This window comes from Haemaphysalis longicornis, unplaced genomic scaffold (assembly GCF_048455015.1).
Source record: "Haemaphysalis longicornis isolate Haplotype H1 unplaced genomic scaffold, Haemaphysalis longicornis Haplotype H1 scaffold_3, whole genome shotgun sequence".
NCBI classification, from domain to species: Eukaryota; Metazoa; Arthropoda; class Arachnida; order Ixodida; family Ixodidae; genus Haemaphysalis; species Haemaphysalis longicornis.
Genome location: NW_027526335.1, coordinates 231,236,595 through 231,262,071, shown reverse-complemented (window position 1 = coordinate 231,262,071; position 25,477 = coordinate 231,236,595). Strand labels below are relative to the sequence as shown.

Genomic DNA, 25,477 nt, shown 5'->3' with positions numbered 1-25,477 from the left:
AAAAGAACTCTGTTATCTCAGGTGATTATAAGTGTCTCTGCGCATGTGTGGTAGTATGCAAGTGGAAAGCGTGGCATGTATATATTGTGGTTTTTCCAAATACATTTTGTTGGTAGTTAGCGCTCGTCCTGTTGTCCCCTTTCTTTGTCCGTGTCTAATTTGAGCTTTTTCATCTAGCTTACTTCATTCTGAATGGCCCACTCTGTAGGTTAGGGTGAGGTTGTGTCTCATTGTGCACTTTTTCCTTACCTGGTTGGATTGTCCGGTGGAGTTTCGTGCGTCAGCTGCAGAGACTGAATTACATCCGAGAGTTTTCTGCATTTTTGCCATTCCTAGGATAACCCCTGGCCATCTGTGGAGCGTTAAATTCTTCAGTGATTATTCGGGGTGAGCCCGAAGCGGCTTTTTGGAGGCCAGGATCACTGATCGGAAATTATGCACGTGTTGCTTCGTCCTCTCGCAACTCAATGCGACTTGCTTCGCGATCCACTTCTAACTCACGGTTTCGAATGGCTTCGATGCGTTTGTCGTTCCTGAGAGCTAAGGACGATGATAAACTTCCCTGCCTGTCTGTGCACTCGCATGGCTGCGTCCTTTCGCTCCCTCTCATCATTTTGGTGCACTCACTTCCTTTGTCGCTCTCTTCCATTACTGTGAAGGTTAAGCGTGTTCCGTAGAATGCTTCGCAATTCCAAGAGACGCGGGGCCTTCAGAGCTTTATTTATGCGGTTCTTTTTCATATGCACAGGCAAAACTCTGAAAACCGAGCCGTATACGCAGCTCCACTGTGAAATTTCGACTTCCCCCATTTGTAATGCGTGTGTAGTTTCCGGTCCTATATGGCCACAAACCGAATTTGAACACCTTAATCTGGTGTGTGCATGCAATGTATTTTCTAATTTCATAGGGAAAGTTAAGCACATACAGTTCGCGACACACTTGTGTATAACAGCGCGTTATACTCTGACTGGTTACTTCGAAAAACGGCGCACAGAAATGTTTTACAAATATAGTGAGGACAAAAGTGCATCACATCACAACGCGCAGTAGGCATTTTAGTCCTTTTACGAGCGAGGGCTTATAACGCTTGAAGTAGGAAATGTGTGTTATAGACACGTGTATTTCTATCGGTACTTCCATAAATACTGTTCTCGATGAGTACCATAGTCGCACAGCTGTACCCAAATATTCTTTCGCAGTGGGTCGTAAAACTCTGGGACATGGTCTGTGTGTTTATTTTTTCTTGTTCCTAGGAAGGTATTTTAAGTCCGACGCTTCGAATAAAGCCGATGGTTGAAGAAGAACGCACAGCATCAGGAAAAATAAAACACATTCTCTACGAGTACAGAGACGACAGCGAGCTCAAGGACGGAAAAGGTAAGAGATAGAAATTTCAGTATTGCGAAGCAATTACGCTGGTCACCTTTTCCGGGATCTTGCAATTGTCCATTCGGTGATTCTGCAGTAACTGAAAACTCTAGATCTTTCCTTGCTAACGCAAATAAAGGCCACGACTGAACTACGTTCGTGACACTCTTGTGTAAAAATTTCCCCATAGTTTTCAGACATGTTGACACAGCATTGCAACTTTATAAGCAGTGCTGGAAACCGTCTTTCAAAGAACACGTTCAATTACGTATCGTAGCTGGAGACGATGCTTATGATGTTTAGCACATTGCGATTGTAAAGCGTTGTGAGCGCCAAAAGGAATAGGCACTACGTCAACGTAGTGCCTAGGGACTAGGTAACACAGTATAGGCACTACGTAACACAGTAATGTACGGCAGAAGGCGGTTTACAGCCTATTGAAATTGGTTAAAACTGTTAGATGTGCACGATTTCAGTTCACTAGAATTATATCCGCAACTTTCTGCTTGAATAGGATAACCACTTAAAAACATCCGTCATATAACTCACGAAAGCGTAATTGTTTTTGCTTTGTGGGACACTTACGTTTTGCGATTTTTGTAGAAAGCCCCGTTTTCTCTATATAATTATTACGCGCAGCGTCAAGGTGCCCTGTGTCGTAGAAAAGCCAGCGCACCCTGCAGCGTTCATCATGAGAAAAAAATTCCGTAGCTTCCCTTGCGACGCCCGCTGGAACAACCAGGATCGCAAGGCGCTTCCCTTGCGTAAAGGAAACGGACCCTTTCAGCGCTCGCGGACGCCCTGTGTGCTTAAAGAGCACTACAAGCGGATGACAATAAGATGCTTGCTATATCTGATAACTCTATAACGTTCTACGCTGGAAAACGAAGCCTAAGCGCCTTCCCACCTATTCTACTGGAAGGTTTGAAGCTCTGGATGTAAGTGGGCAAGTTGGCAGCGAAGCAGCGCCACTGGCGCTGTACACAAGGGCAATGCACAGGGTGGTAAAATGATAAATGTGCCTATTGAGAGAATTTCCTGAACGCACCGTTTGAGAGGGCCCGGGTAAGAAGATCTCGGGCCGTGGCATCCTGTGCCACTACAGTGCACTTAGCCTCCTCCTCACCCTTCGCTCTCCGTTTCCGACGCCCGCATCTGGCGGAGACTTCAAACCCACACATACTACAACCTCATCGCCCTCCACCGCATCTCCTCAACTTGCTATGCACCCAACTGCTCACGCTGCGACACTCAACACGACCCTGCACCTGGTATGGATGTGCCCACTGAGCGATGGGAGAGCGCGTTGCGCAGTTGTCAGCTCGAGGACCAGGAAGCCGTGATCTCTCGGACAAAGGCGGCGGCGACCCTGCGCGGCCTACCGGAATAGGGTGGCCACACATCGCTCCTAACTCTTTCTCTCCCCTCCCCTCTTCCTTTTTCTGGTGGAACGTTTTCCAACCAACCAACCAACGCACCGCTTCTCCATTCGCAATGAAGCTTCACACGAAAGTGAATTTGTGGTATATTTTGTCCGGCAGCGGAAACTACAAGGTCATTTCCCTGCTTATTCAGAAAATAAGTAAAAACAATTTTCTGGTATGGGAAAACGGCTGCCACCTGCGCCATTCTGAAACAACCTTGAGCGACAGCGATGCGGCAGCCAAACGTGGTGGCAAATCAAAAACCGTCGCTAGGTTATAGTGACCACCGATATTTGAACAAGAGTGATACTAACCATAATAAATATTCCAACAGTTCATCATTACTAACACCAATAAACGTTGGATTTCTGTGCTTAAAGGAAGATGAGCACGAGCACGAGAACGCCGGCGGCCGCTTTTCTGATGGAGGCGAAAACCAAAAACGCCCGTGTGTACGCCGGCGGAGACTTCTGCGCACGTTGTTACGAATCGGCCAGCGCCGCCGTACTGTCCCGCATCACTCCTCGGCTGTGCGGCGAAGCCACTCGTGCGCCTTCGAAAACAGGCGCAATCATGTCGGTGACAAGTGGCGACAAGCCGCGTCAGACGCTTCGCTTTGAGCGCATTTCCAAAACTTCGGCGGCTCCCTGCGAGGCTCGTCTCCACGCTCTTCAAGGACACAGAGACCCCGTCGATCGCAACGGAGTCCTCCTCTCTCCCCTCTCTCGGACTCAACGTGCGCGGAGGCTACCGACGACTAACGAACACTCGAAAGAGTGTTGCGTGTGTCTGTGACGTTTGTGCGTGTTCCCACTTGTTGGCGTTTTGACCGTTACCGCTTTTGGGTATAAATAGAGCTTCCCAAGCGTTGTAACTCATTCCTGTCAGAGCAGCGAATTGATGTTGTCGCTCTGCTCGAGTCCTGTATTGTAACCTCGCCCGTCAGGGCATTGTTCTTTGGCTTCGGCTCACCTCTCGCTATGAAGTAAACAGTTACGTTAGCCTACGTCTTCTGGACTTCTTCACGGCTGCAACAGCGGCTGGCCGCACGCATCATACACGCTACCACTCGTATCTCGGAGGCCACGGAGCTCGGATCGGGTGCCCCCGCCCGGTCGCAACAACGTTAAGATCCCCTGGTGGCCAAATGTATGCGGCGCCCTCCACTACGGCGCGCCTCACCGCATGCGTTGCGTCGGCGCGTTAAACCGTATAATCAATCAATACTTTTTCTTGGGCTACTCAAACTCGGAAACTTTGGTCTGTCTTTCTGTCTGTCTGTCTGGCTTTATGTATGTATGTATGTATGTATGTATGTATGTATGTATGTATGTATGTATGTATGTATGTATGTATGTGTGCGTGTATGTATGCATGCATGTATGTCTTCCTATATAACTTTCTGTCTTAAAGAGAAATTATTAAATCTAGTCTGTCTGTCGGGTATGTGCTCCATTCAGCGTTCCGACAAACAGGTAAAAGTATAATCCAACAAGATGTTCATATAGGCAGAACCATTCCAAACTCCTCTAACCGCAGGGATTGCTCATACCTGTCCCTATCATTTAGCCAAAAGAGAGCTTCATGCACATTAGCGGCCAAATATACGTACATAACCATCGGTTCCCGCGATCCTTTTGTATTAAATGTACGTTGCCGTGGTTTTAACGATAACAAGCAATAAAACGGCCGCGGAAAAGAAAAAAAACGACGCGTTAAAATGGCGCATACAGGCTCCATCACGTGCGAGATGAAAGCAAGCACACAAAAACAGAGCTCCTGCTCGTGCTGCTACAGGCAGTACGAGAAACAAACGATAAAGATGCGCGCTAACGATAAACGATGCGCAGAGGGCGCGCGAGGGTGCGAGCCCTCACGTGAGCAGTGCGAAGGCAGGAGGGGGAATCGTGAGGGATGGCAGCAAATGGCGGAAAACGGGCGAGGCATAAGAGGCGGCAGACGACTATCGTTTTTTGAAGACATTTGCATTGAAGCAAGCACATGCAACCTATTTAGTCATCGGATATCTGATCATATGTCGTCTGCTGTACCGATTGCCCAGCTTACCAAAGTCACACTCACGATTCTTAGTTCACATTTGTTTGTTTTTTCTCCTTTTGCTTTTCTTATTCGGTGCCTGCGTGTCTTTGCTGGTGACGAACCGCATGAGATCATTCACTGCGTCAAAAGGGCAGCAAAGAATTCCAAGAATTTGCGCATGCACACAAGGGCATGCGCAGGCCTGAAGTTATTGACGTCACCATGCGGCATCGACCGAAACCTGTGATTGCACTGCTCTTCCTCAAGAAATAGAGCGCAGGCAGTTTGAACACGGGCGATTTTGAGCATGGGTTGAACCTGACAGTGTGCCAGTTGTCAAGGTTTCGTCTAACGCTACGCACACGCCGCGATGGCTCAGTGGCTAAGGCGTTGCGCTGCTGAGCACGAGGTCGCGGGTTCGGTTCCCGGCTGCGGCGGCCACTTTTCCGATGGAGGCGAAAAGCAAAAACGCCCGAGTGCACGAGATTTCGGCGCACGTTAAAGATCCCCAGGTGGTGGAGGTGGAGCCCTCCGCTACGGCGCGCCTCATCGCCTGCGTTGCATCGGCGCGCTAAACCTTGCAACCAATCAAAGTTCGTATGTCCTAACAATCATCGTTAATAAATATAACATTACGCCTAGGTAAAAGCCTAACAATACCAATTAGCCAAGACTGAGCCACACGAACAAGCGGACGAAAAATACAGTTGTAGTAGCAGTAGTATAAACGTTTATTTGCCAAATGGTAAATTAGCGGAGGATGATCTCCTGCGTTGGTGTTGAGGTGATCGTCCGCTTTAGTTGGTGTCCCTAGTACGGGATACCAAGGCCTGCCGCACCACGAAGAGCCCATGTCACCAGACCACGCTGGTTCTCCATGACGGCGCTGGTCAGCGTGGGCTCCAACTGCTCCGGTGATGGCGCCAGGACCTCCGGTAGTTCCTTGTCGCCCTTACACTACCAAACCATGTGGTATAGGGTGTTAGGCGTTCCTCTGCAGAACTGGCATTCGCAGCTGTATTGGGGTACATCATATGCAATTGTGTGCCATGTGGGAATGAATTTTTGTGAAGTCTTCGTAGTTGTGTTGATTCTTCTGTGGTGAGCTTTGGATGTGGAGGTGGGTATTTCCTTCTTGTAAGCCTCAGGTGTTCCAAGATGTCGTTGCTTCGTTTGGCAATGAGATGGCTTTGCGGCATCCCGGGCAAGACGTGTGTTCCCGACAAGGCAACTGCCCGGAGTGGAAGGTCTCGGGCTACGGCGTCGGCCACAACGTTACCTTCTAAAGATTCGTGCCCCGGTGTCCACACGATGTATATCTCCAGTGTGTTTTGGCGTGCTTGGAAAGTCTTTGATAATATTCGAAGGTCCGTTTAAGAAATTCGTCCTTTTTGGTAATTCCTGCAGGTTGCTTGCGAGTCTCTGAGTACTGCGATTTACTCTTTGGTTTCCGGCGCTGTGGTGATGGCAAGCGCAACCGCTGCCTCCTCCGCCGTGTCCGTGCCTCCCGTCTTGATTGTTGCCGATGATAGGTGGAAACATGTGAAGTCTACAACGCCTATTGTGTGGGCTCGTTTATTTATTTGGCTAGGGTACACTGCCGCATCGACGTATCTTGAGTTTTGATCGTTTCTGTAGGGTCTGTGGAGTGCTTTCGCTCTGGCTTCGCGACGCTTCTTGTGGTAGACGGGGTGCATGTTTCGTGGGATACTTGCCACTTCGATGTGCGTCCTTCAATCGAGGGGAATGCGTTGTTTTTGGTTTTCGGTTTCTATTGGGTCATGATAGTTTAGGCGGCACAAGGTTGCTATACCCGTTTTTGTAAGATTTAGTCGTTCCAGTTGGCTTGCCCGGTGCACTACTGTCAGGTCATCCCACGTATTATGCAACCCTAGTTGCAGGAGTTTTGCGGTTGAGGTATTGGCCGGTAATCCAAGCGCCATCTTGTATGTTTGTCGAATTAAAACGTTTAATTTTTCTTTTTCTGCTGTTTTCAGTCCTAGGTAAGTGGTTCCGTAGGTGATTCGACTTATGATTAGTGACTGGATCATTCTTATCGTGTCTTATTTTAACCCGTGTTTTTTGCTGGTTACTCTTTTGATCAGGTGGGTGACATGGGAGAGGGTAGACTAAAACTTTTGGATAGTGGCGGATCCCGCGCTGTCCTCTTGGAAGACGAGTCACAAGACTCTCAGCGTGTCCACCTTTGGGATGAAGACCCCATGAAGCATCACTTCGTGGTCAAGGGACTCCGGTGGTGGTCGTCCTCTTGTCTGTTTCTTTAGTGTTAAAATTGCTAATTTCTCCGGAGCTAAGAAAAGGCCACAATTGCTCAGGTATTGTTCTGTCTGGTTTACTGCTTTCTGTAGTGCATCCTGTTGTGTGCCGGTCGACCCTGTCGTCGTCCAGAAAGTAATATCATCCCCAGAGGTAGCATGTCTAAGCCCTGGGATTGTGTCTAGTGATTCTGGTAATTTGATCATTGCGAGGTTGAATAATTGAGGCGATATCACTGAGCCTTGGGGTGTTCCTTTTGCTGGAACGTCGAATTTTTCGCTTTGTAGGGTTCCTAGACTTACAGTTGCTGTCCGTGAGGATAGAAAGTCTCTTTTATAGTTATATGCTTTCTCTCCACATTGAGTGTCCTGGAGATTTTCGAGTATGGCTGCATGCGACACATGGCAAACTCTCCCTTGACGTATAGGGTAAGGATGGCGCTTTTTGCGTGGTACTCAGCTTGCCAATCACTTCTTATTTAATGTGTAAAAGGATATTCTGGTTTGACAAGTGGGGGCGAAAGCCATACATGGTGTCCGGAAATCCGCCTCTGTCTTCTGGCGGTACTTCGATATGGCAGGTGAGTTTATTGAGAACCATGTGTTCCATTAAGGGCACAGGGTAAGCCCTATACTTCCCGTGCATTTTTGGCCATATTCAGGTACATTTTTCTCGGCATCTAAGAAAGGTATCTACATAACTTATATATCATATTCTTTTAAATTTTGCGCTCTTTTAACTGTACTTGAAATATGAACATTCCTAAAAAATTCAGTTTTTTAATATTTTTTGTCCGTTAGTACCTAAATTTTGGCATTATTTTAGTATTAAAAGTTGTGTACCAAGAAACCTGTTACGTGCATATTTTAAATTCTAGTACAGCAGGTGTGAAAAGTTATGTAGATAACAGGGGAAAAAATCAGCTCGTTGTCTTGAAAGAGATAGGAAATAATGGTACCTAAGTAAGAAAAAACATTGTTTTGAGATAATTGAGTTTAAAGTAAAAAAAGAGGTGAAAAACAATACTTTTTTGCCATAAACACTACTGGAGCCATTTATTTCTAAAGCACCAGCTTCATAATCACTGTCAAAGTCATTTTTTTGCTTTTCACCCGGTCGTCTGTCCTTCCTTGACTATTTTGTGCACCATCGTACACATCTGTTCACAAAGTATTTTGCTTGTGGTCAACCTCTTTAAGCCACTTGATGGTGGTGTTGCGCCCAGGTTTTGATCTGAATGATTTCAAAATGCTGGCTCATGCATTGATTCATCATTTAATGAAAGAACAGCATCCAATGTTGCAATCATTAGAGTGTGAAGCCTAAAAAAGAGGTTTTTTTGTGCGCAGCTTCGAAGGGCAAATGTGGAAAAAACGTGCAACAGGGTCTTTGGATTGCCCTCACTGAAAAATCAGCTATGCAATGGTTCCTAAGCAATATCCTAATACAGCTGGTTCCAGAAAAGCATTTTGATCTGAAACGGGAAGTTTTTTGATGAAAAAAAATGACAATAAACCCTGAGAACATTCTTAAGAGGATGTGGGCACTTACTACTTGCTTACGCGAAAACTGCTTTTTAGCGAGAAATAGGACTTTTTAAGGCAAGTGTGAATATAGAAAATGTGCACAAGGAATTGAACTTCCCTAATTGCGAAGAAAAACAAACAGTCATTTTTTCAAAATTTCGCCTTACCCTGTGCCCTTAACTTACCCAAGCACTACGTCAGTGATATGGGTCTGAGGTTAGATATTTCGACAGCTTTGTTTGGTTTCGGAATCATTGTGACGTCGGCATGTTTCCAAGTGGCCGGCAGCCTGCCTTGATACATCGTTGATTTTTTTTATATTTTATTATTTATTTATTTATTTATTTATTTATTTACATTACCCTCAGGGCCCGGGTAGGGCGTTACAGAGGGGACATGAGTAAATGGAGCTTTCAATAGCTCCCCGGTACCACAATGAAGTACAACCGGTTATACCCAATTGCAACAGTACAAAAATAGGGCCAACCGGCAAAGAGAATTTTGTCCACACGAAGGTGGAGAGAAATTAACGGGAAAGACTTTCTTGCGACCCACCGCCAGGGGGACGAGCCCGGGGGGACCCCTCCTGTCCCCCCTAGGAAAAAGCCGGATAGCGTGGGTTGCTGGGAACGGGAACTTGGACATCGGGATGGGTTATGGGAAAAAGGGTGGGAATGAGGGAAGCAATTTTGCTCCAATCCTTTTGTCTGACTCTCTTCCAAGACTGATTGCTCAGCGAGGGCATCAGACAGTGCCAATTGCCAAATGTGCGGTCCCTGCCACGGGTTACCGCTCACCCATAAGGTCCGATAACTGGGCCCCAACTGTCGGAGACAGGAAGTACCCTATTTAGTGGCGACGGCCAGGTCCCCCCCCCCCCCCCCCGACCCTCAGCTCTGCGGCCGATGCGTACTAACGTCCTCGATCAACTGTTCCGCACAAGGTACTCATGAATCACCAGTGAAGCTTTCCACTATACACGGGTACTTGCAACACCTGCTTTTCACGGTCTCCGGACACGGGAAGTTTGTATGCGAACGTGAACTGAAACCCATGTTGGCAAGCCAACACACGTTCGCAAGGGTCCCACTGGGTCGGCGAGCCCTTTTCTTATGTCCTCCTCTGTGCCTACTCTTTCGCTCAATGGAACAAGAGTCTTTTGGCATTGCCGTGGTGTAGCGGCTCTGCAGAGGAGATCGGTCCGGGCCTACTAGCCGTTACTAAGCCAGAAGAGTTTCCCCGGTCGGTGACTAACCGCACCTTTCCTCGTTTTCCCCGTGCGGAACACCCAGTAGCTCGTGGTAGCACGTCCCGTGGCAGCCAGAGAAGATCAATCTATAGGCCCCTCACAGCAAGGTTACAAGGGGGCGCGACCCCCCCGGCCTCATACGGACTGTACAACATCTGGCCCCATGACATTTGGTTACAGGGGTATGTCACTCCCCCCGACTTATAGCGATCAGGTCGCTGGCCCCGCCAAAGCTTGCGGTTACAAGGGTCGCCAGTCCCCCGGCCTGCAACGGTTTCCCGAATTTACTCGGTATTCCCAATGCAACGACTGTACGCTTGCGGCACTTGCTACTTTCGCAACTTGACTCTCCGGCCTCCTCCCACGCTGGATTACCGGGGTTCGCCATTTTCCCCCAGCCAAAGAAAGTCATAGTTGATCGATCTCGATCCGCTTTCCTGCTTCAATCGCATCACCAAGTGCCGGGTTGACACCCGACCGCCCGACCTCCGCGTAGGACCTGATTCCAGTTGTACCAGGAACCTCCGCAGTGGCGGCCGTTTTGCACGCTCCCAGGGCAGGGATTGTGCGGCCTCCCCGATTCCTTCGAGGAGGTCTCGTGGAATTACCGTACTTTCACGCTCTGGCCCCTATGACATTAGGTTACAAGGGTTTGTCACAACCCCCGGCCCGCAGACCAGTTCGCAAGTTCAACAGAACGAGCCCCAAGCTATGGTTACAGGGGTGTGCACGCCTCCGGCTCGGTAGTGGTCTACCCATTGCTTCAGCAATGGTACGCCAACACTACGTGCGAACTGTACCGCTTGAGCGCAGTGATTACGTTGCAACATTGACCCGCTGGCTTCCTATCACGCTGGATTACAGGGGCGCGTTACCACCCCCAGCCTTTGGCCTCCTCCCACACTGGATTACAGGGGCTCGCTACTTCCCCTAGCCAAGAGAATCATAGTTGCTCCACAAATACCATCTTTCGGGATACAAGGGATCCTCTGAGGAACTCCCTGTGGCTCTGCACACTCGCCCCCAAGACTGAAGGTTACAAGGGCTCATCAAGTTCCCTCGGTCAGCAGACCAGTACGCATTAAAGGCCCCTTCCATGCTCCGGTTACAGAGGTTCGCTACACCCCCGGCCTTATTGTGTGTACCCATGCTTCAGCATGGCACGATAAAACGAACTGTACCGCATGTACCCCTATGATTTGGGTTACAAGGGCTCGTCACCTCCCTCGGCGAGCAGATCAGTTCGTGTTTAAAGGCCCCTTCCTAGCTGCGGTTACAGGGGCTCGCCACTCCCCCGGCCTCATAGCAGCGCTCAGATTGCTTCAGCAACCGTGCGCCATTATAACACAAACTGTACCGCTTGGTGCAGTTGCACTTCGCAACATTGACCCCCCGGCCTCCACCACACTGGATTACAGAGGCGCGTTGCCACCCCCGGCCAAAGAGAATCATAGTTGATCCACAGAAATTCGCGACCGCAAATTTTGTTCGAATTACCATTCCAAGCACCAACCTCGGTAGCCACCAAGGCTGTCCGGGCCTGCGTCCGCATCACGCATCGGTGTTCTTGGAAGGCACTTGCCCTCAGAGTGCCTGGGAGTTGCTTAAGCTCCCATGGGCGTTGAATACCCAATACAGTGGGCCTGGCACACCACTGACTCCTGGCATTGCGACGGACCAAAGCAGGACAGCCGAAACCGACCGACACAGGGGAGGGGAAACAAAACAATACAATAAGGAGCAGACACAGCAAGGAAGGAAAAAAAATGAGAACAGAAAAATGGGAAAAATAAGATCAGGCCAAGTTCGCAACAAAATGCAGCAGTAAAGTTCCAGTCTTGTGTAAAATAAGAGCAGGCAAACGATGCAAAACTAACGTAAATAAAATGACTAACAGATGGAAAAAAATGGTACATATTCAGGATATTTTTGACATCTAATCAGCAAGCGGTAACGTAGCACAAGTGAAACATGATAGTAGGTAATAATACAGCAAAATGACAACAATAGGCACAAATGTTCGAACAAAAACAATGGCACATTCATGACTGGCTGGAAATGTAAGTTGACACAGCATGTCTGAATAAATGATTGTCACGAATTAGAACTATTGGCTCGAGAAGGTGGTTCCAGTGGTTTATTGCTTGGGGTAGAAATGAGTGATAGAACGCATTAGTGTTACAATGCACGAGTTCAACCTTGTGGCGGCGATCTAAGCGACGCGTTATGAACGAGGGGCTTGAAAGGAGCAAAGCGTGAAGTGTGTCGAGATGAAAAATTTTATGAAATAAATACAAACGCTGAAGCTGACGGCGTAATGACAGATCGGGTAGGAGCAAACTTGATTTCATGGTTGATACACTAGCTGTGCGGTGATAATTAGAAAGGATGAAACGCGGAGAACGGTTTTGAACGGATTCAACAATTGAAGTTAAAGATGCCAGGCCAGGGTAACAAATAGAAGCGGCATACTCAAGTCCCTGTCGCATGAGAGTTTTATACAATTGTAGTTTCAGCGAGGACGTAATAGAAACGTTTCGTTTTAAATAGCCGAGCCTGCGGTTAGCGTTATTTGTTATGTAGTTAATATGAGGTTCCCAGGAGAGACTAGATGATATATAGACGCCTAAGTATTTGTACGATGTTACAGTCTCCAGAAGATTACCTTGAAGGGTATAATTAAAACTACCAGTTATTCTATGGGATACATGCTACACTTTACATTTATTTATGTTAAGAGACATAAGCCAGTCATTGCACCATGCAGCGATTGCTATAATATCGGACTGGAGTATAGCAGAGTCATTATCAGTTGTAACTTCGTGGTAAAGAACACAATCATCAGCAAACACGTTAATTGAAGAACGTACTGTGGTAGGAAGATCATTAATGTAGATTAAAAAGAGCAGTGGTCCAAGAACAGAGCCTTGAGGAACACCTGAATGGACTTGAGAAAAAGAAGACATACCTTGGTTAACAGACACGAACTGAGAGCGGTTTGTGAGAAAGTTACGTAACCAGGCAAATCTGTTAGGATCGAGGTTGAGTTTGTTTAGTTTTAACATTAGTAGTTCGTGTGATACCTTGTCAAAGGCTTTGGAAAAATCAAGGAATACACAGTCTACTTTGCAATCCTGGTCAATTATACCATGAAGTGAGTGTGTGAAGCAGGCTAGCTGAGTTTCACATGAAAAAGTTTTACGAAACCTTTGTTGAGAATTGTGAAAGAACTTGTTGAAATCCAAGTGACGACCGATTTCGGATGATAAAATGTGTTCTAAAATTTTACACGCAATGCTTGTGAGTGAAATGGGGCGGTAATTATTGACAATATGCTTATCTGAACTTTTATGGACGGGAACCACCTTCCCCACTTTCCAGTGAGACGGCAGGGTTCTTGTTAGTAAAGATTGTTCAAAAATGTTTGACAAAATAACTGAGGAGTAGTCTTTGGTATTTTTAGAAACTTAGAATTTATATTATTGATGCCAGCGGCTGAGGAAAGTTTGAGATTTTCAATTATTTTAGCAACGCCGCATGGATCTATAAAAACCGGAGGCATGTTCGAAAATTGATGACTATGAACTGAAGGGTTCGGTGGGTGCAGGGTGTTTCAAAATGATTTACTAAAGAAGTCATTGAACGCGGAAGCACACTGTTCCTTGGAAAGCACGACACCATCATTTGATGTAATGGTAATAACATCATCGTAATGAGCATTGACAAGTTTCCAGAATTGACGTGGCTCGTTTCTAAGCATTTCGGGCAATGTTTGTGTTATAAATATGTTGCGCTTCATGCAAAGCACGGAGATAGTTGCGATTGGCAAGATGATAATCTTGCCATTTTTCTGGAAGATGAGAGCGCTTGGCTTGACGGAATACACGCTTTTTTATGCAGAAATGCATTATAGTCGGGGGTTGTCGTGCGTCCCTTGGCCGGCGTCCGCAGCGCGTCTGATGATGATTGTGGCATGATGCCCCTAGGGATTGGCCCACCAAACAATCCATCACGAGATAGCTTCGCGTTCAACCACCATCGTCATCTTCCCGTAGGGGAACCGCTGAAGAAGAAGAAGGATAGGAAGACAAAGCTGGTGTTGTGTTTTGGAAGTAAAAGAAGAATGACTAAGTTGAGAAGAAGGACGAAGCGACACGCGTCGGTGTCTGTCAGCTGACGTGTCTGTCAGCGTGGTCGCTTGCTTCTAAGCCTCTTGGTTTTTCGCTTTCCTGGATCAGGTGATCGGCCAACGTTCAGGCAGATTAGCGGTTGTTTGCCGTCATTCTTTTGGTTTTTTCTTTTTCCCAGGTTGCTGGTTTCTGCGCCTGGATGTCTTTTAAGTCTCCTGGCCGGGGGAGTTCCCCCTGGGCGGCCTCTCTTCGTCCGCAGGACGTGCAATTGGAAGCCCTAAAGCGCAGTGGGGTGGGCAGCATCCCCGTGGCCCTGGTGCCAGTAAGCGGCGGGTTCATCCGGCTGAAACACCCGCGGGCTGTACAGGCGGCACTTCGAGCGGCTACCGAGAAGTTCGAGCACATTACGGAGGTTCGCCCGTTTGGCAAAGGTGGCGTCTTGTGCCGATCGTCAGACGAGACCTGTGTCGCTGACCTCTTGAAATGTACAATGTTTGCCTCTGTTCAGGTGAGTGCATTTATCCCCCCTCACCTTGCTTGCGTGAAGGGCATCGTTCGAGGTGTTGATGTTCAGATGACACCTAAGGAGTTACTAGAGCAGTTTTCGGTAGCGGGAGTCACGTCAGTTTACCGTTGCAGCCGTGCTGTAGAGAAAAACAGGGTGCCAACAGAATCTGTCATCGCTACATTTGTAGGGCCCGCATGTCCATCGGACATTAAAGTATGGCCACTCATTTACCGTGTGGAACCTCTCTCTCCTCGGCCACTTCAGTGCCACAGCTGTTGGCGTTTTGGCCACACATCCAGGGCGTGCAAATCGTCTCCCCGGTGTCGCGCATGCGGTGAGAGCCATTCTGTCGAGCTATGCACTGCCCAAGATGCCAAATGTTGTTTGTGTGGAGCGGCACACCCAGCTGACTATTCTAATTGCCCTGCTAGAGCTCAAGAAGTCCAAATTGTTGAGGTCATGGGTAAGCGTCGCTGCTCGCGCGGGGATGTTGTTGCCTTTGTCAAAGAAAGGACACATGCGTACGCGGGAGTTACTGCCAAACAATGTCCATCACTCGCTGACGCAGCCGTAGTCAGTACCATTGTTGCCGCGGTGGAAAAAGCGGTTGCCAAGATCCAACAGCCTTCCCTCGCTGACCCAGCTTTTGCTTCCGTGGTTGCGGCGGCCGTTGAGAAAAGTGTCTCTTCAGTTATCACCCAGTTAACTGCCAGCATAATCGAGTGCGTGTCCCGCCCAGTGGTGACTCAGCTGGCGCCATATTTGCAGCCCGCTCCGCTTTCGTGTACCTCTTCTCCCCAAGTGATCCAATAAGTTTCCACCGCCCCTGAAGGTCCGCTGCTCTCAGCAGCTAATCTTGCCTCGGATTCAGTTAAAGTCTCGTCTACTTTCACTACCTCTGTGTGTGGATCCGAACATATTACTTACGCTGAGGCTGGTACTTCGCCTGTTCGTGGTGCTACGGCCGGTACTTCGCCTGTTCGTGGTGCTATTTGCCCCCCCCCCCCTTTCGCCCTCTTCAGACTCGGACATGGAGCTTCAGGCTTGGCCCATGGAGACTGTAAATCAGTCTAGTAAGCGTTCCGGATCACCTAGTACCGAAACCCTGGAAGTGCAGCCAAAAGCAAAATCCAAGAAAGGTAAATCTGTTTCAAAGCCCAAGGATCAGATATTACAGGCTGCAGTTGCTGCAGCCGGTCTCTCTGAATCATAGGGGTTCTAAAAGTTATTCAGTGGAATTTTCGCTCTGTTTCGGCAGGCTTTGCAGATTTACTTTGTTTGTGCTCCCAATTTTCCCCAGACGTAATTTTGCTACAGGAAACCTGGCTTAGCTGCAACCAAGAATTTGGTCTTTATAATTACCGCACCTTTCGGATAGACAGACCAACCCGAGGTGGCGGTCTGTTAAGTTTGATATCTACAAAGTTTGCTCACAACGCGAAGGTGTCCTTCCAACTTCAACGCTCCGACTGTGAAATTTTAGTGCTGGAATTGAAGCTACCTGGTTGCCTCCCTTTTTCATTAGCCAACGTTTACTTTCCCAGTGGCGTCGTTGATTCTGAACCCCTTGATTTGGCTATTGCTTCTGCTGTACCTCCAATTATCTTTGGAGGAGACTTTAATTCCCACCACGTTACTTGGGGCTTCCGGACGGATTCTTGCGGTAATCGCTTGTTGGATTGGATTACAGATAACAACTTAACATGCATAAATTCGGATTCTCTAACCTACTTTAAGGGACAAACGCAATCTGTTTTGGATTTAACTATATCTTTCGAGGTGTTTCAGTGCCTTCTTGGTCGACCATTGCTGGCGGGTCGAGTAGTGACCACATCCCAATAGTTTTTGACATCGGGTGTCCCATCCGTTTAATTAACCGCCAGAGCCGATCTTTTGTCAACTATAAAAGGTTTCAAATATCTCTGAAGGAGTCCTTGTCCTCTCTGGTCGCACAAAACGAAGCTGAATGTGCGACAGGCCTTTGTTCTGCCCTTTCCACTTCAGCTCAGTCGTCATTATTTGAAGTGATGTCGAAGAAGTCAGTATCGCCTAGTCCTTGGTGGGACGAAGAGTGTTCGCGCAGCTTTAGACGTAGAAAGGCGGCCTGGAAGAAACTTTGCCAGAACTTATCCCCGCTTAACTGGTGCAACTACAAATATTTTTCGGCGGTATTCAAACGCGCTGTTTCCAATGCTAAACAGACTTATGACACAGATAGATCTTTGTGTCCCTCCAAGTCTAACAATAAGCGTGCGCGTTTTCGCTTTCTTCGATCGCGGACAGCCGTGCCCTGTCCAGAATACAGACTCTGTGGTGCTATCTCCAGGTGAACTCTCAGAGTCCCTAGAATCGATAGCTGATGGGCTTCAAGCTCGTTTTGCATCTTCCTTAGCGGTTTCCTTTTCCCCGCCAGACGTGGTAGACGAGTTCATAGAGGTAACGCTCTCAGAGCTCGCTGATGTCATGACTAAATTGACTGCTGCAGCTCCTGGCCCAGATGGCATTACTACTGAAATGCTGAAATTATTATATGATGAAGCTCCGTATCATTTACTTAACATGATCAATTATTCTATTAGACATACATGGATTCCCGATGTCTGGCGTCTCGCCAAAATATTTCCTGTACTTAAGAATGCTGGTCAGGGCCTCTTGATTGAAAACATCAGGCCTATCGCGTTGACATCGAACGAGGTTAAATTAGTCGAGCGGATTTTGCAGCAACGCATAATGCAATTGGTGTCTAGTTCTAGAATCTTTAGCCCGAGACAAATTGGTTTCCGCCCTGGATGTTCCATTTGGAGTGCGCATATGGACCTTGAAAGCCGGATTAAACTAGCCCGTCGCACTAACCAGTTTTCGGCTCTAGTTACCCTAGATGTAGCAAAAGCTTTTGATAGCGTGGAATACACTGTGTTGTTGTCCCGGTTACAAGTCGTAAACTTCCCAAGGTACATTATAGCTTGGATTTGTGAATTTCTGAAGGACAGGCAGTTCAGTTGTGTTAAATTTAATGTTACTTCCTCACAGCGGCCACAGTCTAGGGGCGTTCCGCAAGGGGCGGTCCTTTCCCCTGTTCTTTTTAACATCCTTGTAAGCGATATTCCGGTGGTTTCTGGTGTCTCCACATATGTATATGCCGACGATGTTGCGTGTTTTGCATCAGCACCTGACATTCAATCACTTTACGCTTTAATGCAGTCATATCTGAACCTCATTGCCTCCTGGTTGGACAGTATTTGTCTCCTTTTTAACGTCAACAAATGTTCCTTATTAGTTTTTCCGATCTCATGAAGGCCCTGTTAACATTACTCTCAGTTACCGACAGTGCATAATTCCTCAGGTTCCTTCCTTAAAGTACCTTGGAATAATTTACACCAGTGAACTTGACTGGGCCCCACATATTCCCTCATTGAGGCGAAAGGTGCACGTGCTGTTGGGATGTTAAGACGTCTCAGTCATAGAAAGAAGGGAATGCGCAGAGAGACCCTTCTTATGATATACAGGATGTACGTTCTCCCCATTTTAGAGTTTGGGTGCGTGTTATTCGCTGGGTCCGCGGCGTATGAGCTTCATCGTCTGGTTATTCTGGAGCACCAGGCTCTTCGCTGCTGCTTAGGGTTGCCTAAGAACGCAGCAAATGCAGTAGTCTACTTGGAAGCGCGCGTTCCTCCTCTGCTTAATAGGTTCCGGACACTGACTGTTGAAACTTTTCTGCAAGCTTATAGCTCTGAGGTGAACAGGGAGCAGTTTATCTTTATTGCAGAACCAGGTGCGTTTATGGTGCACCAATGGACCAGGTCCTTATGTCCACAAAGCACTTTGGTACAGAGCCTCCTTTCTCCGTTGGGTGTAGCCATAAATCAGGTTATTCCATACAGTGACAGGAGTTCTCCTCTTTCTATCAATTTCCAGAACATTTTCCCCAAAAATGCTAAACTTTTACCAGCCTGACTGCTCAATCGTCTTCTAGAAGGTTATTTGGCCTCGATGCAGCCAGGTGCTATAATATATACAGATGCCTCTCAACGAGAAGAAAAATCCGGTATAGGAATATTTTCCCTTTCCCTTAACTGGACCTTTTCGGTTCGGCTGGTTGATTTTATCCCGATATTCTTCGCGGAATTCCTGGCAATTGTCCTGGCGCTACGAAAGCTGGATGTATCAATTACATCTCCAATCATAGTTTCTGATTCTTTTTCTGTATGCTTAGCCCTTTCTTCCCCTAAAGACACTCCTCTTCTGCGGACGTTTCGGTCACTCCTGCCACCTCACTTCACTGAAATTAACCTTCTTTGGGTTCCTGGTCATGCGGGGATCACATTCAACGAGACAGCCGACTCTCTAGCAAGGATAGCACTTTCTGGTCCTGTAGTAGACGTCATACAGCCGACACCTTTAATAACAGCAGCTAGGTACCGTAGGATGCTGAAACTCCGAGAACAGCAAAAATCGGTTTTACTGTCATTAAGTTATTTTAATCATCTTAATTCTCATGGAAACCTGAATGGTGCCCTTCACGCAACTTGGAGGAGGTTTTCACAGCCTTACGTTGTCGAGTACCCCAGTTAAATAGGTACTTGCACAGGTCTCGTCTGGCGCCAACAGCTCTGTGCAGCTATTGCAACGAAGACGAGTCTGTCGAACCCTACCTGTTGACATGCCGACGTTTTTCCCGACTGAGACGTCAGTCCCTGGAGGTGACGCTTTGCAGTTTGTGGATATCACTAACAGGGCCGGCTATACTATCGTTCGGGGCATCCGAAACGGGGTTTTGCCGCCGGGATGTATGCTCTGCTCTCCTGCGCTACATTGAAAATTCTAAACGATCCTCTTTATGATTGAGATTGGTCATCCTCGCTTTAATTTTCCAGTTTTTTTTTTCTTCTTCTCAAAACCAACTGATCTAAATTATCTTTCCTAGGCGTGTCGTGAATTGATAAGAATACCATTCATTTTTACAATCCTCTGTTGTTTGGCCGATCCCCTGATTGGGTATGCGCCATTAATTATCAGGATCATCATCATCATCATCATCAAAGCTGCGAAGAGGAAGGCTGCGTGAGTTTTGGCTACCGTTATCCGCCTCGGCCGGCGCATCTTCCCGATCTGAACCCGGTCGAAGAGCGGCTCATCGCGCCTCGACTCCCCTTCATGAGCATCAGGCGGCTGACTCGAGGCAACGGGCAGTTTGGAATCAAGGGACAGGCGGTGAACGTGCCCATCGACGTATCGAAGGTTGTGCGGTGCCTTACTCGCATGGTGCCCGAGGACGTTGCGTTCGACGTTCACATCAAGCGGAGGCTGATGAGTCCGGCAACGTACAAGCGCGGGTTGGTGAAGCGCGGCAACATCCTGGCTTGGCTCAAGCACCTGGAACACAGCCCGCTGTATCGCGCCATCAACGTTCGGGTCGATTGGAGTCGACTCGATCACTTCGATGACGGCGGTGAACGAGAGGAACCGCAGGAAGACGACGTCGATGATGCTGACGGTGAGTTCGAAACGATTCCCGACGACTTTGACGTGAACGATCCTCTGCAGTTGGCGGTTGCACTCAACGCGGTCTCGAAGACGCTTCTCTATAACGAAGCGGAAATGACGGGTGTGGGAAAAGAAAAAAATAAATGATTACGCTCACACTTTCGCCTCTCTCTTCGCCATTAATCGCATCACACTCATCGGTGCACCCAATGCATTTCTGCATCCTCACAATCCCCCTAGGGAAGGTGCGGGGGAATTTTTTTTGTTAGCTAGTCGCTGAGGTTGTTTATTGAACCACGGGGATCTGTTAGTTTTTATGCAACGAAGCAGGATATACTTGCTAGAATAATAGGCTACTTTGTCTCTGAAAAGACACCAGTTTTTCTCTAATGACCACGAATAAAAATTTTATAAGTCTTCTACGAATAAGGATAATTCGGCATAGATGCTCTCGTAGTGCGCTCGGGAATAATCACGTATCTGTTTTACTTTTTTGGGTATACGGGTAGTAGCAAAATTTAGGTCAAATTGAAGAAGCGCATGATCGCTATGTCCGGGTAGGACTGACAATGATGTTATTGCTTCTGGAAACGTTGTTAATACCAGGTCAAGTATGTTGGCCGAATTTCCGGAGCATCGAGTTCGTTGTGTTACCACCTGGGTGAAGTGGAAGGTTGAACAAAGGTCACGAAACGACTTTGCTTCGGAATTTAGAGGTACTATGCCAGGACCATCCTTGTACCACTTTATGCTGGGATAATTAAAGTCGCCAAAAAGAATAACCGGCGTATGGGGGTATGGAACAAAAATTAAGTTACCTACGTCATGAAGATTATCAATGAAAGATTAGTCGGCTGACGGGGACCGGTAGCATGCTCCTATTATAACCTTCTTATCTTTAAGTGTTAAGGAAGCCCAGGAAATTTCTAGGTTGCTGGAAACATTGACGTGAGCAGACGTAATGGTAGAGTTTATTCCAATTATTACACCACCACCTGACCTACTATTTCTATCGTTTCGATAAAATGTGTATTTGTTTTTGCATTCTAGTATTTCCGAGTCACTGATTTTGCTAGAAAGCCAAGTTTCCGTGAGCACAATTATATCAGCGGATGCTGAGTCGATAAATGTACTTAGTTGCCCACGTTTTTTTAAAACGCGGCGGATGTTTGTGTAAACAACGGAAAGCTTCCTATTAGATCCACTTCCCCCCGGTGACCCCTAGCTGGAGTGAACGTCCGTGCTCATGGAATTATTGGGAGGAATTCTGGGCGACTTAGGGTTCACGGTGTGTTTACTGGGTGTGCTGTTGATAACGCAGCCGGTAACTGGATTGTACGTGTGTCTTACCACCCAAAAGTAATTTTTTGTATTTGATTTGATGTTGGCCTCCTTGGGTTTTCGCGAATTCAATGAGCTGTTTGTGAGCAAGCCTAGTTGTTGGACAATGATCTTCGCTTATAATAATATTCTTTTCCTTAAGGTGGGCGCGATTTGACAGCACTGCGCTTTTAACATTGAAAGACGCAAACTTAACGATCAGGGGTCTACAGCGGTTTCCCGTGACATGCCCAAGGCCGTGCGCGCGAACAATAGCGTCTGAAGTGATTGGACAATTCGGTAAATCAGAGAGCAGTGAGCCAACTTTCTGCTCTGCGTCTGCGTAAGATTCTGGCGAAGATTCCTGGATTCCGTAGAATAATAAATTGTCGCGACGTAGCCTATCCTCGTTGTCATTAAGACGGGCTTGCAGATGGTGGCATTCTTTACGGAGCTCGTTGATGCTTTGTTTTGTTTTGCATTTTGTTTTGCATATTTGCGTTGGTATTACGCAGTAATTTGTTCGTCACTTTATCACTTACAGGATGGTGTTTCTTGTGAGTTTGGCCAGAGCTTCGTCCAGCTCACACCTGGTAAATCGTCTGTCTAGCTCGGGGTTGGGGGTCCCTCTGTAGTACGGGTAGGTAACGGCAGGTGGCGCAGACGTGGTGCGATTATTTGGAAAGTTTCTTCTGTCGCTTGGAGGACGTCCTTTTCTGTCCCTGGGAAATGGTGAATAAGACGTGCGACGTGTTTTCTGGTACATGATTTGGATTCGTTATTTTGCGGCATGAGGGATCTTAGGATATTCCAAGTGCCCCTTGTACTGAGAGTCCCTGGTCGCATAGTTCATTCCAGTTCTGTCGAGCCAATTGATTTGCGTATTCTTCCGCTTGCTTTGTTAGATTTGCAATACGGAGTTTCAGCTCGCTGTGGCACTTTTGTTTTTTCCACCTCCGGCTGAGGCTGCGGCGGGCCTCCCAGATGTGCATAAGGTGAGGGCCCACTGCTGGATTATCTATTGTCAGTTGAATTTTCTTTGTGTATTTGTTGGCCCTTTCCACTAGAATTTCTGTCCACTTTTCGAAGTAATCCAAAGAATTTTCCTCGTCATCTTCTTCTTCCTCTCTGAAGGCCCTCCAATCCGTGATTCTTGTCTTGCCTTGCCCAGTCGGGTGAACTTTTCTTTCTTCCACCTCCGGCTGAGGCTGCGGCGGGCCTCCCAGATGTACAGAAGGTGAGGGTCCACTGCAGAATTATCTATTGTCAGTTGAATTTCCTTTGTGTATTTGTTGGCCCTTTCCACTAGAATTCCTGTCCACTTTTCTAGGTCATCCAAAGAATTTTCCTCGTCATCTGCTTCTTCTCTGAAGGCCTTCCAATCCGTGATTCTTACCTTGCCCTGTCGTGTGAGTGTTCGGTTGTGGTGATGGTTGAGGCTCAATTGGGCTATCTGGTGGTCACTGCCCAATGTTTCTCTAGCCTCTTCCATTCTACATGTGGTGGTTCCCCTGGAGAAGGCGAGATCAGGCTGGTGTTTTTCGACACGGTATTGCGAATCCTGGTGGGGTATTGTGTGTCATTCCACAGGGTGAGGCGGTATGGTAGGGCCACATTGTGGACTTCAGCCCCTTTCTTTACAGTTCTGGTATATCCCCATACTACATGTGGTGCATTGAACTCCCCAACCATTATAAGGTTTTGGCATTTTCTTACTTTAAAGACGGTTGTCTAGGTCCCCTAGTTTGTCTGAGGGTGGGCTGTATATATTCAATATAAACCGGCTCTTCTGATTTTTCTGTGGGGTTAAAATTTCAACAATGGTGTTTTCAATCCTATGTTGGACGGAATGCTGCTGCGTCGTTAGATATTTCAAAGTTAGGATGTCTGTGCGAGTCCTGCCTTCTGCTATGTGTGTTTCGTATCCCCGCAAGGTTAACCAATCTGTCCCTGTCTCTTGAACGGCCAGAATGTCCGTTTTTTTCTTTTCAGTTAGTTGTGAGAGATTATGTCTCGTTAGCCTGATAGTTGTACAGTTCCATTGCTAAATTTTGAGTCGTCGATCCGCACTCGTGTCGTCGAAGTTTTGCCTTGCCTTCTCGTCGAATCATCGTTTAACGTCTTCTTCATTCTTGCTTCTCTTCCCGGGTAGCTTTTGGGCTTTTGGCGAGCTGTGTCCTTTTCTTCTATGGTGGTAACTCTTCGATCTAGTTCAGGCTTTTTATTTATGAGAGTGGCCATTGTGTCCTGAATTTTTCTTGGGTTTCCAGGTTTTCTTTGAGGGTGGTATTCTGAATTTGTGTTTGTATTTGCTCGAACGTTTGTATAGCCATCTGCTGAAACAGACCCCGATTCTGCTTCATCTCGTTGACTTCTTTGTCTTGTGCGGCTTGGTGCAGTTTCATTTGCTATATTTCTTTCAACATTTCTTCCATGTACGATCTCGTAAGCGCATGTCCTTTCATCAGTTCTTTGGTGATTCTTGTGTTCTCTTACAATTAGGCCTGAGTTCTTCAAAGGCAGCTGCCCAATAGGGTGCATCTGGTCCTTCTTTGCTAGTGCAGGTACTAGAAGGAGGACAGCATACTTGTGCAAGAGCAGGGAAGTGTTCGTTTGAGAACACAACTTTGTGCACATCTCTTTGTGCACGATGAGCGTATGATCTACGCCTGGAGAGCGATCGTGATGGTGATCGCGACTCTTTATGGATCCTTTGACTTGAGCGAAAGTGCGATCTGGATCTCGAATTGGTGGAACGGGACGACCCGCTACTGCTTCCTTTCAGATTGCCTGAGGGCACCCCCGTTGCGGTCATGGCACTACTTAGGCTGAATGAGTTGCAGTTGGTTTCAGAGGGAGCGGCTGACCAGGGGGCTTTTCCACTTGTTTGAGCCCATGCCTGCCTGGTGCGCAGCGGGAGTAGGGGTGGTTTTAAGCGACGCCTGCACTCTTTACCGGTAGTCTCGTAGTAAGTTCCAGAGCTTGCAAGTCGGGTTACAGTCGTGTTCAGCATTTTCCGGTTTCTTTCCAGACTTTGAGCACAGTTCAGGTTTTGGAGGAGGGCAAACATCCTGCCTATGTCCAATGTCTCCGCATGCCTTGCAGTATTGCACAGATTTACGGTAGGGGCGGCATCTGGCTATTTATTGTTTCTATGTAAAAAGGCATATGTGTTCCCTTGAAGTGTATTATGGCCGCTGACGAGTTTCCCAGTCGTCTGACTGAAACGATTTCATGGCGTTCTGCCGATATGTAGTCCATTATGTTGTCATTGGTTAGCCAATATGTAATTCCTACAACTATTCCCGCACTCGTGTTGGGCAGTGGCTAATCTGTAATTCTTACAACTATTCCCGCACTCGTGTTGGGCAGTCGTTTGAGATAGGCAGTAAAGGTGCACAGGGTTGGGGCCTGTGAGGCGGTCGATCATATTCTCGTACGCTGTGCTTGCCACAAGCAGATTTTGGGCCCACTGAACTTGAGTAATGACTTTGTTTGCGAAGTCTCGAAGCGGCACGTCTACGGCTCTTGCCATCGCTAGGGCAGCGTCGGAGTCCTTCCATTTAGCAAGGTACAGCCCGGGCGTGGGCCTGAAGACTGTCTTGTAGTCGGTCTCCGGAAAAGGTGGTGATATGTTGCCCGTGGATTTCACCCTTCTACTGGGTGCTTTGCCCATTCTCGTACTGGGGTTGCTGGCAACTTTCGATAGGCTGTTGATCCCTGCACTGGTTGCGAACTTTTCCCCCTCTTTTGTTACTTCTTGGCTGGGCTGCGCCTGTGGTCTTCTTTCATACATAGCGCTTGGTAGGCTGTTCTTCCACTGTCTGCACCGAAACTTACTTTGAGGGTGTTGTTTTCACCTTGGTTCTCTGGTGTTTCGTCCTGCATCTTCTCCTCTTCTTCTTGGGTCATCCCTCCCTCCAGCGATTGCATGTTGGAGCAGTAGCAAGCGGCCACGAGCTCACCGGAGAGCGGCGCGTGCACCGCGAGCCACGAGCGCCACGTGCACCGCGGAGCTGCTGCCTGGCGAGCTGGGGCTTTGGCCACGTCTGGGGTTATCAATTATTGTGGTTACAGTCCACGTACCAGTTAGTGCTTGATGTCCCCGTGTTATGTGTCACTTGGCGAGTCCGATGATTGCTCACAGACAG

The 25,477-nt window shown here is 47.7% G+C and overlaps 1 protein-coding gene across 1 annotated transcript in view; it reads left to right on the top strand.

The window, feature by feature from the left end:
- LOC144176042 (A disintegrin and metalloproteinase with thrombospondin motifs like) overlaps positions 1-25,477 on the top strand; it is a 184,601-nt gene that overhangs the window by 19,202 nt on the left and 139,922 nt on the right. Inside the window, exon 3 of the mRNA XM_077705163.1 lies at positions 1,254-1,377. Coding sequence (XP_077561289.1) covers positions 1,290-1,377 — 88 coding nt within the window. The 5' untranslated portion in view covers positions 1,254-1,289. The remainder of the gene's footprint in view (positions 1-1,253; positions 1,378-25,477) is intronic.